The sequence below is a fragment of the Mesoplodon bidens genome, assembly GCF_964165515.1.
Source record: "Mesoplodon bidens genome assembly, chromosome: 6".
Classification (NCBI taxonomy): Eukaryota; Metazoa; Chordata; class Mammalia; order Artiodactyla; family Ziphiidae; genus Mesoplodon; species Mesoplodon bidens.
Genome location: NC_138162.1, coordinates 7,036,437 through 7,053,964, shown reverse-complemented (window position 1 = coordinate 7,053,964; position 17,528 = coordinate 7,036,437). Strand labels below are relative to the sequence as shown.

Here is a 17,528-nt window from a genome sequence, read left to right as displayed (position 1 = left end):
TCCAGGCCCGCTCTGGGGGTTCCCCCCACTTTCCCACGGGCAAGCCAGAGTGGGTGAAGGGTCCACGTCTATTTCCACATAGGATGAACCGCCTACGAAATAATATTAAGAAACGACCCTTTGTTGAGTACTTCCCTGTGCCAGGCACTGCTCTCTGTGCTTCAGGCAGGTCATCGCAAGGACCCTGGGAAGGGTCTTTGCCGGCAAACCTCTGACCAGCACTTACCTGTGCAGGCACCGTGCCGAGTGCTTCATGGTGGTCCTGATGTTCAGGTGGCACTCCACAGCCCCACTGCATGGATGAGGAAACTGAGTTGCATGGCTGGAAAGAAGCAGAACCGGAACTGATTACACTAGAGTACAAACCTGCACGGGGCCATTGATTGCTCCAGCGAGATCAGGCGTTGAGGGTGGTGGGCAGGACTGCAGCCCTGGGGTGGGTGCAGATGGCACTGGGCTGCGGTGCCCCGGTGGTACGAACGCCTGGTTCTGAACCCTGGGGCTCTTTGCCGTTTCCAGACCACCCGTATCTGGAGCCCAGGCACTTTGTCGACGAGAAGGCCGTGAACGAGAACCATAAGGACTACATGTTCCTGGAGTGTATCCTGTTTATCACCGAGGTGAGGGCAAGGGAGGGAGGGGGAGCCCGCGGCGGCCCCCGGGGCTGAAAGGGGCTGAGGTGGTGCCTTTGGACACGGGAGCCAGAGCTGCCGTCTGAAGATGGCAGGGCCAAGCCCTGAAGTGGGTTGTTGAAAGGGAAGCCCAGCCAGGCCTCTCTGAAAGGTTAAGCCACCTTCTGACTGTCCAGGCTCGCTTCCTCTAAGTCAGTACTCTGGGGTTTTTACTGGAGCCGACGGATTAAGACCTGGTCATTAGGTGGACTTGGTGACCGACGCAGCAGGTCTGAAGGGTGGGTGGGTGTCAGCATCTTGCGGGTGGGGGCCACAGGGTCTGCAGAGCTATGTGCGTGTGGACGTCTGCGACGAGGCCATTGCAAGAGTTGGAGAGACTGGAGTGGACGGCGGGACAGATCCTGCTGAAGGGACACACCTTTGCTGGACTCGGGCCAAGGGAGGTGCTGGAAGCGCACGTGAGCAGGCCTGGACCCCCAGCCCACCCAGCGGGGGTCGTTTAACTGGATGTCGCTGTCCTGCTAAAGTAGGGCCTCCCGCCAGTGCAGCCTTGGACCGCTTCCTCAGGGTCACCTGGGGAGCTTGTGAAAATGCACATTCTTGGGCCCCACCTCAGCTTTCTGAATCAGAATCTTGGGGGACGAGCGCTAGGAACCTGAATTTAAACACATATGCCTGGTGATCATGCATAAAAGTTGGGGACCGGGCTTCCCTGGTGGCGCAGTGGTTGAGAGTCCGCCTGCCGATGCAGGGGACATGGGTTCGTGCCCCGGTCTGGGAAGATCCCACATGCCGCGGAGAGGCTGGGCCCGTGAGCCATGGCCGTTGAGCCTGCGCGTCCGGAGCCTGTGCTCCGCAACGGGAGAGGCCACAACAGTGAGAGGCCCACATACCGCAAAAAAAAAAAAAAAAAAAAAAAAAAAAAAAAAAAAAAAGTTGGGGACCCACTGCGCTCGGGCCTCTCTTTCAGGAGGTGTGGGGACCTTTCATCCTCCCTGCCTGGTACCCGCCCCACAGACTTCCAAAGGGCACCCTGGCTCTGCCACCTGGAGAGGGTCTTGCCCCCGTTCTCTTTCCTGACGCCCGCAGGCATTCCTGCTGGCCCGGTGATGTCCCTTGCACACCCGTGGATGCCCCTGCCTGTGCGGGCTGCTCTCTTGGCTGCCCGTTCTGAGCCCCCTGAAGAGGGGGAGACGCCTGGCTAAGCAGCCATAGCTCCAGACTCTCCTGGTCAGCATTCGGCTCAGGCCTGCGCCAAACTCCAGAGGCCAGAGGGGAATGCCACGTTTTTCCAAGTCAGCAAATGAAGGCCGTCCTGACGGCTGGGCGGCCACCACTTGATTCTCAGAGATCTGCTGCCTTCAGCACTGTAGGCAGACCAAGGTCGGAAGGACTCCGGGGCAGCCTGGCTCACTGCCTTGAGAGCCAGTCACATGCTGCTCTCTCCAGAGTAGAATGGGAGGGTCTGCGGAGCTGGGGAGACCCCAGGAGGAGCTGGGTGAGGAGAAGGGGTGGCCTCGCCCGCTCCTGGGGGTAAGAGGCTAAGCTGTTTCGGCTGGCCAAGCTCCTGGGTCCCTGCCAGTAACTAACAAGGAGGAAGGCCAGGCTGGGCCTCAGGGAGTCTGGGAATTGACTCCAGGTTAAAACTTTGTTTCCTTGTTTGTTTGTTTGGTTACGCTGGTGTGAAAACCCCAAAGCTTTCCTAAAGTTTGGGACCCAGGTCCTCTGCTAGAGGAAATCCTACAGTGGCCACTAGGTGGCACTAAAGACACACTGAACTCGGAGGAGGTTTTGGTAACAGCTGAGGGAGAGGCAAGACCTGGCAGGAGGCCGGCAGGCCCTGGAGTTCCTTGGTGGTTCCACACGCGCTCTGCAAGGCCTGGTTTTCGCCCTGGCCCTCGGTGCTTGGGCCTGGTGGTGGACGTTGGACGCTAGCAGGGGACGTGCCCCAGAGCCGAGGTGACCGGCAAGAGCCCCTCTCGCCCACTCGGCCAGCCTAGAGCAGGCTGCCTCAGTTCCTGACGGTGGCACGCATTGTGCTAGTTCTCCGGAGTCTGGGCTCACCACCCGGACCAGGGTTTTCGCAGCCCCCCGTTGGTGGTGAGGGAGGCCCGAGGCCTGACGCTGGGACGTGGGGACCTGGCGGCCTGCGTGGAGCTCTGTGTGCTGTGTTTGGGAAGGGGGCAGTGTTGCCTCTGGAGACCCCAGGCCCAGGGATCACTAGAGCTGGTGCAGCTAGGGGACTTAACAAACAAGAAGTTGGAAATGAGACCGCGCTTTTCCTCCCGCCGGGACCAGCCTGGGACCTGCCCCGGTGGCCCTGAGCATCCCGGATGAGGGACCTCACCTTGCAGGGCTCCTACCGCCTCAGGAAATGCAGCCCTGGCGCCTTTAAGAGCCCAGGGCAGGCAGGAAAAGAATTTCAGTTTCAATCTGGCTTCTAAATTTGGAGTTTTGGGAAGGGAGGGATCAGATTTCAGCTGGAAGGGAAGGAGCTGACAGGAAGGCGCTGTGCAGAGCCTCCCCCCACCCCACCCCCCTCAGTTACTGACAGAGGAACCATTTACAAAAGGCCGATTCTCTTGGGAGTGGAGAGGCAGGAACGCAGCGTCTGTGAGTAATTTCCTGCTCAATATGGCTGCTCTGACTCATACGATTCCCCTGGGGTCACTGCGGGACTGCAGCTTGCTTGCTCGTTCTCGCTCTTTCTCTTCTCCCTTTGTGGCTAGAATGAGCGAATTTTTTTTTGTCTTCTTTACCCCGTTCCTTTTTCCCCCTTATCTGCTTTCCTTTCCAGAGTTGCAGAGGCTCCTTCTGAAAGACCTAAGGAGACCTTGGGACCCTGAAGGTTGGGGGTTGGGGGGGCAGCCCCTCTAAATAGCATCTCTGGCCTTTCCACGGAGGCGGCCCAGGCCACTGGGGCTCCGGAGCTCGGGCCTACCCCGCCCTGGCTCTGCCAGCGGGCCAGAGAGGCCTTTTGGGTCCCCCACCCCGTGCCCCTAGCCGGGGAGGCTGGCCCACAGGCAGAACCCCTGGTTTCCCCACGTCCTTGGGCCAGCCTTGGCCACGGAGCCCTCGCTGAGCAGACCCCTGGAGCTGCGGCTGTGACAGAGCCAGCAGGGTGCCTCCTGGGTGGTTCGCTGACGGGGCCTAGTCCAGAGTGAAACTGGCTCCCCAGCTCCAGTGATCCCTGAGCTTCTCAGGGCCTGGAAGTATGCAAGAGAGGGCTGGAGCCTATCGCTCCTCCCGTGGGGCAGAGAGCCTGGGGAAGGGGCGGGGCGAGGGGAGGGCGGGGTGGAGCCTGACGGAGTGGGACTTTGGGAACAAAGCGCCCTGAAGGCCAAGCCCCTGCAGGCTGGGGGCTCCTGGCTGCCTTCCTGGAGGAGGGAGCCTTACAGAGAGGAGGGGAAAGATTCTGGGTGAAGGGACTGGCCCAGGAGAAGCCCTGTGGGGACCGTGGGCCATGGCCTCACTGCTCGAGGAAGGAGCCTGTTGTCCTTTCTACTGCACCCCGGGGGTTGAGACAGGCTCTGGGGGGACTTGGGCCAGGGGAGGGAGATGGCAAGGGTAAAATGGCAGCTTTTTCGACTTAGATCTTACAGTTGTGTAAGAGTTGCCTTGCTGCAGGAGTGAGAGGCCTGCGAGAGTGGGTCACCAGGCGAGTCCACAGCTGAAGGGTGGGGGGTTTGTGTTCCTGGGACCTTATGCTTATGATGCCCAGTATGGAGACCCATCCCTTCTCTCTGGAACAGATCTCCACCAGCCCCGCCTCCACACACAGCCTCTTCTGGAACCTTCCACCTACTCAAGGTCCAAGTCTGCTTTCTTGCCAGCTCAGCCTCTTTGCTTTTCAAACTCTTTCTTCTGAAACCTGGGGCTGCGGGTGCTGAGCCCCGTTCCCCCAGCATCAGTGTTGCTTATCAGCCCGGGGAAGGGACTGTGTGGCGGGGGATCGTGAACTGCTTGTTAATAAATACAGATGTGCTGGCCTTGTGCTGTTCGCGGGGTGCACTCAGGTGCACGAGCTTCCTCGTCTCCGCGCGGTGGTTTCTGATATCACGGGGGCTCCACTGGGCTTGCCGCAGAATTTCTTCCAAGAGGAGGGACTGGGAACGGAGCCGTCGCTGCCGTTGCCCTCCCTTCCCCACTCCCCTGCCAGGTCAGGCTGGCTTTCTAAACAGACCTCCCTCCCGCATCTGTTGCAGGTACCCTGTGGCTCACGTCTGCCCCCTCTTTTCCTTCTCCTTCCGCCTGCCATGCCGAGGGCAGTCCGATGCCTGGGTTTGGCCTGGGCCGTCCCCCAAACCGACCCCTCCCTCGGCTCTTCCAGCTCTGCCTGTGGCAGGCCAAGAGGGACCCTGTCTCTGGCACTTGTGTGTGTGTGTCCACGTGTGTGTCCACGTATACGTACGGGCCTGCAACTTGCGCGTGTGTGTACAACCTTGCTGCAGGGGAGCAGGGGGTGGGCTCCCGGGCGGCCCATCTCTCCAGCTCGTGGACTCTTTGTTTTCCAGATGAAGACAGGCCCCTTTGCAGAGCATTCCAACCAGCTGTGGAACATCAGTGCCGTCCCCTCCTGGTCCAAAGTGAACCAGGGTCTCATCCGCATGTATAAGGCCGAGGTGAGTGGGGACTGGCCTGCACTCTCGGTCCTGGGCTGCTGCTCGCTCATCCCCGCCCCGCTGTTTTGCTCTGAATCCAGCTCTGAATTGCTGGCCAGCCCCTCTGATGCTTGAGGCCTCAGAATCTCTTGTCTGTGGGATGGGCAGTCAGAAAAGCACTGGACTGAGGCCCAGCTCTGCCCTGTGACCGAGCCAAGGCCCCGCTGCTCTGGGGTCTCTGTTCCCACTTGTCAAACGGCTGGAGGCCCTTCTCGGCTCTGTCCCCTGTGGGGACACGAAAAGGAAAACAGGCTTGGGAAAGGGTTGTATCCTTTGGAGGCATCATCCAAAGTGATGTCTCTCCAACTTCGGTGGGTCTGATCGCCGGGCAGGCGGGAGGGCTTGTGGGGAGGCCGGGAGCTGGCATTTTTAATGACCCCTTGGGGTGGTCCTCCCTGCTCTCCAATCAGAGAGGCAGGGAGAGGTCTGGATTTCCAGAGCTCCCTGCGCCGGGAGGCAGCTGCCCCCTCGTCTGCCCTCTCTGCTCGCCCCCTTTGGCACCCTTTTCCCAGCCAAGGAGGTGGCTTCTTTTCTGGCAAGTAGGGAGGAGTCATCTCTTCCCACCCCCCTGCTTTCCTCTGGCTCCTCGTACATCTTATGCAGGCCAGTCCTGGAACGGCTTGACCTTGGCCTGGGGAGGGCCTGGGCGTGAAGTCCCGCACCTGGAGCAGTGGGTCCCAGAGTCCCCTCTTTTCACCCTCAGGCTGCTGGTCTCGGGTGTTGCTCTGCAGGTGCGCCTCTCTTGACCCTTGGTCATCCCTCTCCTGGGGACGGGGGGTTCTTCGGGTGCCCTCCTAACACCTAGAGCTCACTCAGACCCATCAACAGAGGCAGAGGAGCAGGGAGGGCAGGGTGTAGGAGGCTGGGTGCATTTGGTAGTACCGGTGCTTCCAGCGGGCCTGGATCCCTCTGCGTGGCCCTGAAGGGGTTAAAGGCTCTGGAACTGACCGGGCCTGGCTCTCTCTCTCTCCCTTCCGCCCCTCCGCCTCCGGTCCCCTTCCTCTGGACTTCACATCCTGTGTTTAGGTTCCAGCCCACATACCTCTCTAATCTGAGAGGAGCCGTTGCTGGGGCTGTGCAGGCTCCTTCCGGCCGCGGTGCGGCCCTCCACGCTGGCCCTCCCGCGGGAGAGCACCCGGGGTCCTGCCCTCTGCGTGCTCTGTTGTTCTTGACACCCCTGCCCGCCCCAGTCCCACAGTGGGTGCTGAGGGGGACTCCCTGCTGGCCGTGCCACCCCCCCAAAGGCGGGACTCTTTGGTGTCTTTCCTGCTTGCGATCTTAAATGCCGTCCTTTCTGCAGGCTCTTACTTGAGTGACTAAACTTATCTTGACCTGGGCCCCTAAGGGCGGAGGAGACCCTGCCTCCCTTCCCTACCCGCCCTGTCCAAAGGCAAAAGAACTCTGGCTGACAGGTTGAGGGAGAAGCAGATTGAGATTAGAGATGGTGATGGGACCACACAAACAAACCCGTCCATGGTGTAACAGTTGTCAGTATTTCTCTGGATGTCGAGCCCAAGAAGGTCAGCCACTGAAAACTGCCCGCAGCTCAGGACCAGACCGCAGGAGCACGAGCAGATAACCCAGCGCCCTTCCTGAGACCCGGAAATCCCAGCCCTGGGTGCACGCAGCCTGCTGGGCGCTGCGTGGCGGCCACACGGCTTTGTAGGACAGCGCTGGAACTCACTGACTTTAGTTTAAGGACACCAAGTCTCTGTGACATGCGACACTCGTTTGTAAGTTGCTAGCAGGTTGCCCTTAGTCTTTGGTCCCTGTGAGTCACGTGGTCATATGCTCTTTGCTCGGAGGAAAGCAAGGAAAGGACTTGCTTTTCCAGACCAGTTCTTGGTCCTTGGGGAAGACCTTTGAGGCTCACCATTCTTGAAGTCCAGATGGGGGTTAGCAAAGGCCAGAGCCCCTGGCCAGAGATGGCTGCTGGAGGGGAGCGGGTCCCCTGAGCTGCCATAGAGGCCTGACCGGGCCTGGCATCAGGATCTGGGACCAGCTGTCTGCATCTCCAAACTGCCTGTCAGTTCAGCCTTTCTGAAGTGAAGAACCAGATGCTTTCCGGGACCCTTGTGGGTGGTGGGGCCCGTCTTTCCTGAGGGCTGTCGCCGTGCTGGGGCTCCCTTCAGAAGGGCCTGTCAGGACCTGGGGAGCCCCTTCTCCCCCCGAGTCGCCGGGACCTGGGAGGGCCTCCAGCTGGAAGGTCTGCACATGGGCAGGCGGAAGCTGTTGCTCTGCCCAGGAAACGGGGAGCGCCGGGGCACAGGTCACTGGAGAAAGGCCTGGCCAGAGGCTCCCTCTGCTGTGACCCTGGAGCCCCCGACTTCCTTTGCCCCAAGCAGCCTTTTGCCTTTAGCCCAGCCCCTCGCCCCCCGCCCTGCCCCAGGCCTGGGGGAAGCTCGTTCTGGGTCCCTGAGGGCCGAGTGGAGAACCTCTGCCCGCGCCCTCCCCCTAAGCCTCTTGCCTTTGCAGCTTCTCAGGCCTGAAAGCTAGAAGCAGGTTCACCTTTGACCCTTTCTGGAATTCCAGGACCCTGGGGGGGCTCCCCTTTGACAAACTCCCACCACTTCCTCCATGACATAAGCACAATGGCAGCTGCCTTTTCTTCTGGCCTGGATCTGCTGCTCTTCCCTGCCCCCGCCCCCCCCCCCGCCCCAGCTGCCTGCTCCCCACTTTCTGTGCCCCAGGCCCAGGAGCCTGGCTGTGGCCTGGAGCTCTGCTCGCACACAGAGCTTGGTTCCCCATCCTTCCATCGTAGATTTCCCTTCCTTCAGGCCTTGTGGCCCACCCCCCACTCTGACACACACACACACACACGCGCACGTGCATGCACACACGCGCACACACACACAGCTGGGCAGAGACCTCCTCACCTCTGAGGCTGGTCGTTGAGGGGAGGGAACCTGGGCCAGCGCTGGCGTGCCTTCATTCCTCTGAGTTAGTTGGAGGAGAGCGCAGGCACAGGATGGAACTCTCACCCTCTCGGAGGCCATAAGTCTTGTTCCACCCCAGCCAGGAGGTGCACATTCTGCCTGTTTCTGTGGCCAGAGGTCTGAGAGGAGGCAGATCCTTCTTCCCATGTGCGGGGCTGCTGCCTGTGTGGTGGCCAGGCACGGCAGGGCTGGTGCAGGGGGCTGGGAGCTGGGGGCCCGTCACCTTCCCGGTCCTGTGCGGTGTGGGCCTGGGGTCCAGCTGCCTGTGGGCCAGGCCAGCTTCTTGGTCGGTCCTGCTTCTCTCTTGTCTCCCCTCCTCTGCCGGAGCCCTGGGGCTGAGGCCCTGGCTGGGCTGGGTTCAGGGAGCAGCGCCATCCCCTGCTCAGCCATCCCCCTGCACAGTGCTCTTGTTCTCTGCCCCACACACAGGGCTGCTGGGAATTGCCCTGGGGGTGGGGAGGCTGTCAGCTGGTTCTTATTGTCTCACTCTGAAGTGCCAAGATGCCTTTTTCAGTCTAGAGGACTGAACATTGGGAAAATGGGCCTTGGACCCTTCTCAGGCGTGGGTCCCAGTATCCCCACACCTCTTCTCCAGGGCTGGGAGAACCCCCATGATCTAGAGGGTTCTTTTCACCTCTGGTCCCCAACTTGTCCCTCTGGGCCAAGTGACGTCACTTGGCTGCCTCTCTTCTTGGCTCCTGCCTTGTGGGGTTAGGCTGCCTTCTCTCCCTCCCCCTCCCCCCGGGTCCCTCTCACTCACTCTCATTCTCGTTATTTGGTGGACCTGACCTGATTGTCGTGGAGCGGGGTGTCTTTGGATGGGAGGGGGTGATCAGGAATGGGTCCGAAGCTCTGCCCTTCCCCAGAGGCCTGGCCGCTTCCTGGGCCCCGGGTGGACCCCTGCTGGAACTGCGCTGCTCCGGGGCCTCCGGAGTCGTCCAGGGGTCCCTGGGAGGCAGGCCCGAGAGGCTGGGCAGGCCTCGGCGGGGGTGCAGTGCGGCCCTCACCTCTCTTCTCTGCTCCCTCCTCCTCGCAGTGCCTGGAGAAGTTCCCGGTGATCCAGCACTTCAAGTTCGGGAGCCTGCTCCCCATCCACCCGGTCACATCGTCCAGCTAGTGCCTGCCCTCCCCCGCCCCAGCTGTGGCCCCCTCCCCACCCCCTCCCTCTGTTCTTTCTGTTTGATGAGAGGCTGTTTACTGGGGTGGGTGGTGAGCATGGGCTTGAGGGAGGTTCAGGGCATAAGGCTGAAGGACCCAAGTTGGGAGAAGTGACCGAAGTGTGGCCAGTTTCCTGACTTCCCCTGTGGCGGACAGGCAAGGAGAGAGGGGCCGGCGCAGGGTCCCTGGGCCCCGCTCCTCCCTGCTCAGTCCCATTTCAGAGCAGGCTGTCCTGGGCCACTGTGGGGAGGGGAAGGAGGTATGTGCTGTTGCGGTTGCCTTCCCTTCCCAGGTTGTCTTTCTAGGGGTTGGAGCAGCTGCTCGCCACGGCGTGGGTCAATTTCCCAAGCCCTGTTTGGGTGGGTGTCTGGGTGTCCTGAGGGCTGGAGGCTGAGGGCAGGGGTGGGGAAGGGAGAAGCCTTGGCTGTTCTGGCCAGTGACCCTCCTAGCTCCTCCTCACGGCTGCCCCCTGGGCCTGTGGGCACCTGTGTCCAGTGCCTCATCCTTGCTTTTCTGCTCTTTGGCTTTTGGTTCAAGGGTGGCCTCTGGAGGGCGCCGGCAGGGCTTGCTCACCAGCGGATTGGGTGAGGCCTGCCTTTCCGGTGCTCTCCCTGGCTGGGAGTGGGTGGCAGAATCTCTGAAGGAAGGGGGGTGGGCTCGGGGCCAGTGTGGCCGAGGAGGACCTGGGCTCATCCTCACGTCCCTCGCTGCTGCTGCTTCTGCCCCTCTAGCTGGGCAGTGGGTGAGTGGGCCGCAGGAGGGCTCCGAAAACAGCAGCCCACTCCCTTCGCCCTCCCACCTCCCCGGACTCGCCTGCTGGAGTTCCAGAATGAGCTCCGAGGACCGGCAGGGGCTGGGCCGGGTAGGCCCCCCTGGGGGGTGAGGGGGTGCTGGGAGCAGCAGGCCAGTTCCAGAATGTTCTTCTGCGGGGGGCTGCTCCCAGGCCTGGGTCTCGCAGACTCTCCCCTGCCCAAACCCAGGTCAGCCCATCCCCACTGCCCCCTCCCCGTATCTGGGTCCACACAGCTTTTGGGAAGGGGGAGCACCCGAGAAGCACAATTCAGGGGCTTGGCCTTCAGGTCTAGGCCGACAGCCTGGGCACAGGCTGGGACAGGAGCTGCAAGAGTCACAGAAATAGTTTTCCTAGGAAAGGCTCAGTCCCTCCCTCTCTCCCTCCCTCCCTCCCTTCCTTCCTTCCTCCCTTCCTCCCTCCCTTCCTCCCAGGGTCCAGACCGCAGCTTCCTGGCCCCTCCTTCCCTGTGCCCCCTGGGCCCCCCAGCCCTTGGCGCCTTCATTGCTCTTCAGATTAAAGGCTCTGTTTACACCTGTCACCTGTGTGAGGTGTGTCTTTTCATGCCACATGATTGTTCCTTCTCCACGTGACAGTTTGTCCCCCGTCAAGTCCCCTTCCCTTGGGCCACGGAATCTGGGGCTTGATCTGGTCCAGCTGGGGTCTGGGTTGCCTAGGCGGGCTCGAAGTGGAGACCCGGGTTCAAATCCTGGTTGTCTCCACCTTCAGCTGCAGGGTCTGAGGTAAGTTCCTGAATCTCTCTGAACCTCAGCTTCCTCACCTATAAAATGGGGATACTCACAGGGTGATTGCCAGGAGAAAATGAGGGGTATGAAGTCCTCAGCGCAGGGCCTGGCACGTAGCAAATGCTCTGTGGTCGCTGCGGCTGTTTCCTGATCAAGGCAGCCTTTCTGAACCCCTGGGTCAGCCCCGAACTGGCCTGGGGAGCCATTGGACTGGGCCTGGCTGTGAACCGTGCCCCTGCAGTTTTGAAGGGGGTGCCCTCTGCTCTCTCCCCTCCACGCCTCATGTCCCTGTCCTGCTGGAGTTGGGAGTCTCTGTGGGGCTGCTGTGCCTGAGACTTGGCTTCTGTCTTCAGACGAGCCGCCTCCTCCGAGAACAAGAGCCCTTGGCCTTCCTGCCAGCCTCGGACGGGAGGCCTTGCACAGGGCACAGAGAGCCTGGTAGCCAGGAGCCAGGCCGACGTGAGTTCAACCCAAAGCCCCACTGCTTGGTAGCTAGGAGACTGATAGTTGACTTCATGTCTGAGCCTCAGCTTCCTAATCTGAAAAATGGGCATAATAGTACTTAGTTCACGGATTGTGAGATTCATTCATTTCACAAACAGTGGCGACATATTTCTCATTCTAGTGTTGGTGACAGTAAATCCCCAAATACCAGAATGTTAGGTAGTGGCATGTTAACTACAAAGAAGAAAACGAGAGCAGTTAATTAGAGAGGGTCAGCGAGGGAGTTTGCCAGAGCTACAAGGGTCAGGAAAGACATGAGCTGAGACCCCACCGAGGAGGAAGAGCCATGGGGAGAGCTGCAGGCCAGGGCAGGGGAGCAGCAGGGGTGGAGGAGCCTGGCTCCAGCCAGCGGGGGAGGGCTGGGAGGAGGGGCAGGGGAGGCCAGGCTCTGAGGCAGCGGGGGTGGGGGGGCCCTGGTTGGGGGGCCCCTCGTGAGCTCTGCTGAGGGGTTTGGGGTCCAGGCTGGGAGCTGTCTGTGGGAAGCTGCCGGGGCGTTTTGCACAGGAGAAGGACCTGGGGGGGTGGGGGGAGGCGGCCCCGTCTGCGAGGCTGGTGGCCTAGGTTAGGGTTCGGCTGGAGGTGGTGAGCAGTGGTCTGCTTCAGGCTGTGTTCAGCGTGTGGCCCACAGGAGGAAGGGGAGAGGGAGAGGAGTAGCCAGGGACAGCCCCAGGCCCTGGCCCCTGTGGCTGGATGCCGCTTCCTGAGGTGGGGCTGAGTGGGGAGGGGATTTGCCGCTGAGCGTGAGGATGCTGTTAGCGGCCAAGCTGGGGTGTGGGGTGGGCAGCTGGCCGCGGGGCAGCTGGGCCGCTGCGGTGGAAGAGGGACTGGGCAGCAAGTGATGGGTCCCAGGCTCCCTGCTCACTGGGGAGTGGGAGGTGAAGGAGAGAAGGGACTGACTCTGGGCACACCAGCACAGGAGCCTGCGGGGCAGTGCCATGAGGGGCCCTGGAGGTGGTGGCGACACGCTGGACGTGTGACTAAGGACAGAGGCAGGGCCCTGGGTCTTTGTGTCCTTGCGAAGGGCTGCTCCAGTTGGGTGGGAGCTCGGGAGTGGGCTCGGGAGGGAGCGGGGACGGAACACGGAGGGGCAGGTGAGCCTGGTGCCCGCGGTGGCTTGGTGAGGGGCTTGTGGGAGCACAGAGGTCCCTCATCCGAGCCCCGCCGCCCGGAAGCAGGAGTGTGGATATGGGCGGTGTAGTTGATCTTTACCGGCACCTCGCTTCCCCCTTGAGCAGTTTTGTTGTGAAGGGAGCAGAGACTGGGAGGGTGGGCAGGGGCTCAAGGTCAGGGAAGCCTTTGGAAGGGGTGATGTTCAGGCCGGTTGCAGACTGCCATGTCCGCTGTATGCTGGGGGCGACCCGGGAGAGGGGAGAGGGCGGTGATGCCGGCCTGGGGGGAGAATTGATGCAAGCGGGCCTTGGAGAAGGTGCCAGGCTGCTGGTCCTTTCTCACGGAGGGAAGGCAGACCCTTGGCATCCATTAGGCGGATTGTACTGGATTTAGTTCTGCAGGGAATTGCGAGGCAAGGCCATCAGCTGCCGTGGGGTGGGGAAAGGCAGGATGTGGGCAAGGGCTTCGGGGCAGGGTGGGAAGCCCACGCAGGACCTGGGAGATGGAACGTGGTGACGGTTCATGCCGCCTGCCCACCTGTGCTCTGTGAAGGGTGGCTGCGCCACTGTCATCCCCTGAGGGCCAGCGGGTCCCAGGGAAATCTGAGGGTGGGGCTGGCCCCCAGAGCTGGAGGGGCAGGGGTGTCGGCTTCCCACCATCCTGGGCCAGAGAGGCCCCAGGGAACAAGTTGAACTCCAGCTGTGTTCCTTTCTGGCTCAAAGGGGCTGAGTCCAAGCCATGCCCAGGGGAGGTGAGAGCAAAGGGGCTTTCTTCTAGGAGGAAAAGTCCAGGCAGGAGCTGGGTTGGAAGGAGAACAAAGGTGAAGGCTGCTTGTGCCCCAGACTCATACCAAGTCGGGTGACAGGTTTTCCATGAATCCGAAAAGCATGAAGCGTATGCTCCATACAAGGGAATGTGGAGGTGAAAAGGTGAGAGTCCTGCTTTCAAGAAACTTCTGACTTAGTGGGAGGAATAAGATAGCCAGTGGGCCAGCCGCAGAGGAAGGGGTATGAGGGACGCTGGGGGAGCTGGGGGAAGGCTCTGGAGGAGGTGACATTCTAGCAGGGCCTGGAAGGTGGGCACAGAGGGAGGGCATTCTGGCGGGGCCCTGCTGTGAGCGGAGGTGCCCGATGTTGGGCCACAACAGGCAGCACTGGAGGGCGGAGGCGGGGGGTGGGCGGCCGGCCAGGAAGGGCTCAGGGCCGCCTCTGGGAGACTCCCAGAGCCCTCTCCGCAGCCCCGAGACAGGCCGCACAACTGCATCCCGTTATCTGCGAATGTGTGTGTTTAATGGCTTTTCTCCGCTAGAGGACGAACCACAAGAGGACAGGGACCAGCTCACTGCTAGATCCCAGTGCCAGCAGAGACTGGCACACAGCAGGCAGCGGTAAACATCGAAGAAGTGACCAGGGAGGGTGTTTAACTAGCCTCTGTGGGGAGGGGGGACAGGGAGAGAGAGAGAGAGGGAGAGAGAGAGGGAGAGAGAGGGAGAGGGAGGGAGAGAGAGGAAGAGAGAGAGGGAGAGGGAGGAAGAGAGAGAGGGAGAGGGAGGGAGACGGAGAGAGGGAGAGAGAGGGAGAGGGAGGGAGAGGGAGGGAGAGAGGAAGAGAGAGAGGGAGAGGGAGAGAGAGAGAGGGAGGGAGACGGAGAGGGAGAGAGAGAGAGAGGGAGGGAGAGAGGGAGAGGGAGGGAGAGGGAGGGAGACAGAGGGAGAGGAAGAGAGAGAGGGAGAGAGAGAGAGAGGGAGAGAGAGAGAGAGGGAGGGAGAGGAAGAGAGAGAGGGAGAGGGAGGGAGAGAGAGGGAGAGAGGGAGACGGAGAGAGGAAGAGAGAGAGGGAGAGGGAGAGAGAGAGAGAGGGAGAGAGAGAGGGAGACGGAGGGGGAGAGAGAAGGAGAGAGAGGGAGAGAGGGAGAGAGACTGAGAGAGAGAGAGGGAGAGAGGGAGGGAGAATGCCAGATTGCCCAGCTGGGATTTGGAAACTCAGGGCAGTTGTCTTGGTTCTGAGTTGGAAGCTGCTGCTGGTGCCTTGGCCTAGGTAGGAGATGTTAAAGGACCTGTGAAGGGTAGAGAGAGTCCTTGGGTTGGAAAGAGGAAGATTGGGGTGGCATTTGGTGCCGAGGGAGAGTGTGGGGTTCTGATGACCCTGGGTACACCCCCTCTGTGCCTAGGAGGACCCCAGGGGAAGGAACACATTTGGGTGAGAAGGGGTGCTGAGTTTGAAGAGCTCTGTTGGGTAGACATGTTAGACCTGGCTGATTGGAGGCTGGCAGGGCTGCTGAGACCCAGTCCCCAGTGGGGAGGGGAGCCCGGGCTGCAGGGACCTCCAGGACTACCCCCCCAAGTCCACCCTCCCCCCTCCCCGCCCTGCTGGTGCTCCAGCCTCAGGCTGCCTTCCCACCCCCTGCTCTCTGTCCCTCAGACTCTCCGGGCCACTGAATAGTTAGGATTTGGCCCCTTCCCCGGAACCCTTTTCCCCACTGGGAGCCCTTGGCCCCTCTTCAGGGCTCAGCTGAGGCCTCACTTCCTCTGAGAGTCCTCACCTGGTGCCCTAGACCAGGGCAGGTATCCTGGATGTGCTTGCGTGGCCGCCCGCCTGTCCCTGCTCTGAGTGCTGGGCACACCCGGCTCTGGGGACTACGTGTGTCTGTGCAGCTGCTCCAGGATCTTTGGGGAGAATGCGGGGGCAGCCATCTAGTTGGAAGATGGGGTGGGAGGGGGCTGCTTGCTCTGCAGACACAGCTTCTGTTTACTTGGGGTTCCTTGGTGGGGGCTGAGGCCCTCCCCCCATTGCTCAGCGCCCCCTGTCACTGGTCCCTGCCACGTCCCTCTGGTCTCCCCGCTATCCCTCGGAGGGTGCCGGAGACGTATCTGTGAATGGCTGTGATGGAGTTAGGGGCCCTGCCCAGGAGAATCGGGAGGGAGGAGAGGAGGCTGGGCACCCAGCCTGGAGGCAGGGAGACGCTGCTCTGGCGGAGGGGGTGCTCAGCGTGTCCACTGCTGTTCTGAGGCCAGCCGGCCAGCACAGGAGCTGGGTGTGCGAGGGACCTCCGAGAGAGTTCTGAGGGCTCGGGGACCGAGGCAGAAGTGCAGTGGGCTGCGCTGGGGAACCTGAGTGCAACTGCAGGCTGAGGACCAGAGCCACGGGGGAAGGGGGTGCTGGAGAGGCTGGCAGGTGTTGGATCATTCATCCAGCAAACATCACGGGAGCCCGCTGTGCTCCAAGCCCTGTGCCAGGTGCTGGGGTGTTACAGTGGGCAAGACAGACAACTCTCCCCGCTTCCCAGCGCCCCTCCTGGAGCCTGTTCCAGCATGACTTCTACCTCCGGAACACTGGACATACCCTATGTGTCCAGCAGTGGGGGATTGTTGGAGACCGGATGGAGCAACCATACAATGGGCCATCAGATGAGGTGCTTGTCCATTTATTCTTTTGGAAGATGCTTATGACCAGTTGGGAAGCAGGGAAGGCAGCTATAAGAACTATGGGTAAAGTACAACCCCTTTTTGTAAGAAATCGAAAATCTACATTTTTGATTGCTCTGTGTCTCTGTTTGTCCATCTACATGGACAAAGGACCAGAAGGCTGTTTCTCTAGATAGTAACGTGCTTATCCCTGGGTGGTGGGGATGTGAGGGTTTTGGGGAAATCCGTATTGCTTTTTCTGCCTCCAAAAGATGGTTATGAAAATGTTAAACTGAACCACAAAAGAAAAAGAAAAAGATTGTGGATAAGTTTTGACTTTGCTTTTTGTTTTTCACATTTGATTTTTAAATCTTTCTATAGTGTCCACATACCATTTTTTTAAATTAAAAATAATTTCCCCCTAAAGAGCACTGGAGTCTGGTGTACCTCTGGCAGAGAGGCAGGAGGGAGAGAAGCGGGAGGGGAGACTTGCTCAGATATATCAGGAGGCAGGAGGTGACCTCTAGCAGAGTCTTCCTGCGAGGGAGGAGGGCAGGTAGGCTTCGGGTAGTAGAGCTACTGGGGGACCTGTGATGAGGACTCCTGCAGGCTGGACCCAGCGAGGTAGCTGGGATTCCTCTCGGAGCCTCTGGATGTGGAAAGTTGAGGGAAGTCAGTGGCTCCTTGGTGGACACCTGCAGGATCCCAGCAGACATGGGTTGGGTCCAGAAACCAACCCGGAGCTGAGGTGCGCTTTCTCCTGCCTGTGACCTGGATTGGCGGTGGAGGTGGTCATAGTTATAAACCAAGGGACGAATGGGATGAATGGTTCCATTTTTCTCAACACTTTCAATACTGCAGAGGCTGGTTTCCCCGAGTCCCAGCAAAGGGGCGGAGCCCCGAAGCACCATCCTCCACTGAGCACGGGGCCGTTGAAGGCACCATGTCCAGCACCAGGGAAGCTGGGAACAGCGCAAGGTCTCTAGGGAATGTGATAGTGGAGAGGACCTGGGAACCAGGCAGGCCTGTGTGACCTTGGACAAGGGTCTTCACCTCTCTGAACCTGTCAGTTCTCTTATTTGTGCGTGTGGATGGCAGTCCAGAGCCATGATGCTGAGGTAGAGTGTCAACAGTGCCTGGCACGAAGTCGACTCCCCACGTGCAGAAAGAAGCGGGAGGTGCATCCCCTCCCACAGGGCATTCAGCTGTGTCCCTGGCTGGTCCCAATCTGCTGCCACTGCTCCAGGACACTTGGCACCCTCTCCAGCTGGATTTTTGCTGACCTCTAGACAGATCTGTTGCGTGTGGACACACCCCTTTCCCCTCCTTATTTGCTTGGGACTAGATTGGGGCTTTTCAGAAGGGACAACGCAAAGGCAAGCAGTTATCGTCCCCAGATAACTAGAGTCCAGCCCTGGGCAGGGGGCCACAGGTGGACCAGACTGCCCAGACCTCCACCTGCAGACATTCAGGATGGTGTGCTCCCTGAGCAGACCCTTCTGGACCCGGCTCCCTCACTTTTGCAAGGGGTGGGGAGTGCAGTGGTCCAGGAGAGCGTGGGCTCAGGACTCAGCTCTTGTACTTGCAG

At 60.5% G+C, this 17,528-nt stretch overlaps 1 protein-coding gene across 2 annotated transcripts in view; it reads left to right on the top strand.

Annotated features, from left to right (window-relative positions):
* Positions 1–10,716, top strand: part of PTPA (protein phosphatase 2 phosphatase activator) — a 28,751-nt gene extending 18,035 nt beyond the window's left edge. For both annotated transcript variants that reach the window (XM_081237658.1, XM_081237657.1), the window contains 3 exons: positions 520–620; positions 5,147–5,254; positions 9,266–10,716. In XM_081237658.1, coding sequence (XP_081093784.1) covers positions 520–620; positions 5,147–5,254; positions 9,266–9,346 — 290 coding nt within the window. In that variant the 3' untranslated portion in view covers positions 9,347–10,716. The remainder of the gene's footprint in view (positions 1–519; positions 621–5,146; positions 5,255–9,265) is intronic.
* The last annotated feature ends 6,812 nt before the right edge of the window (positions 10,717–17,528 follow it).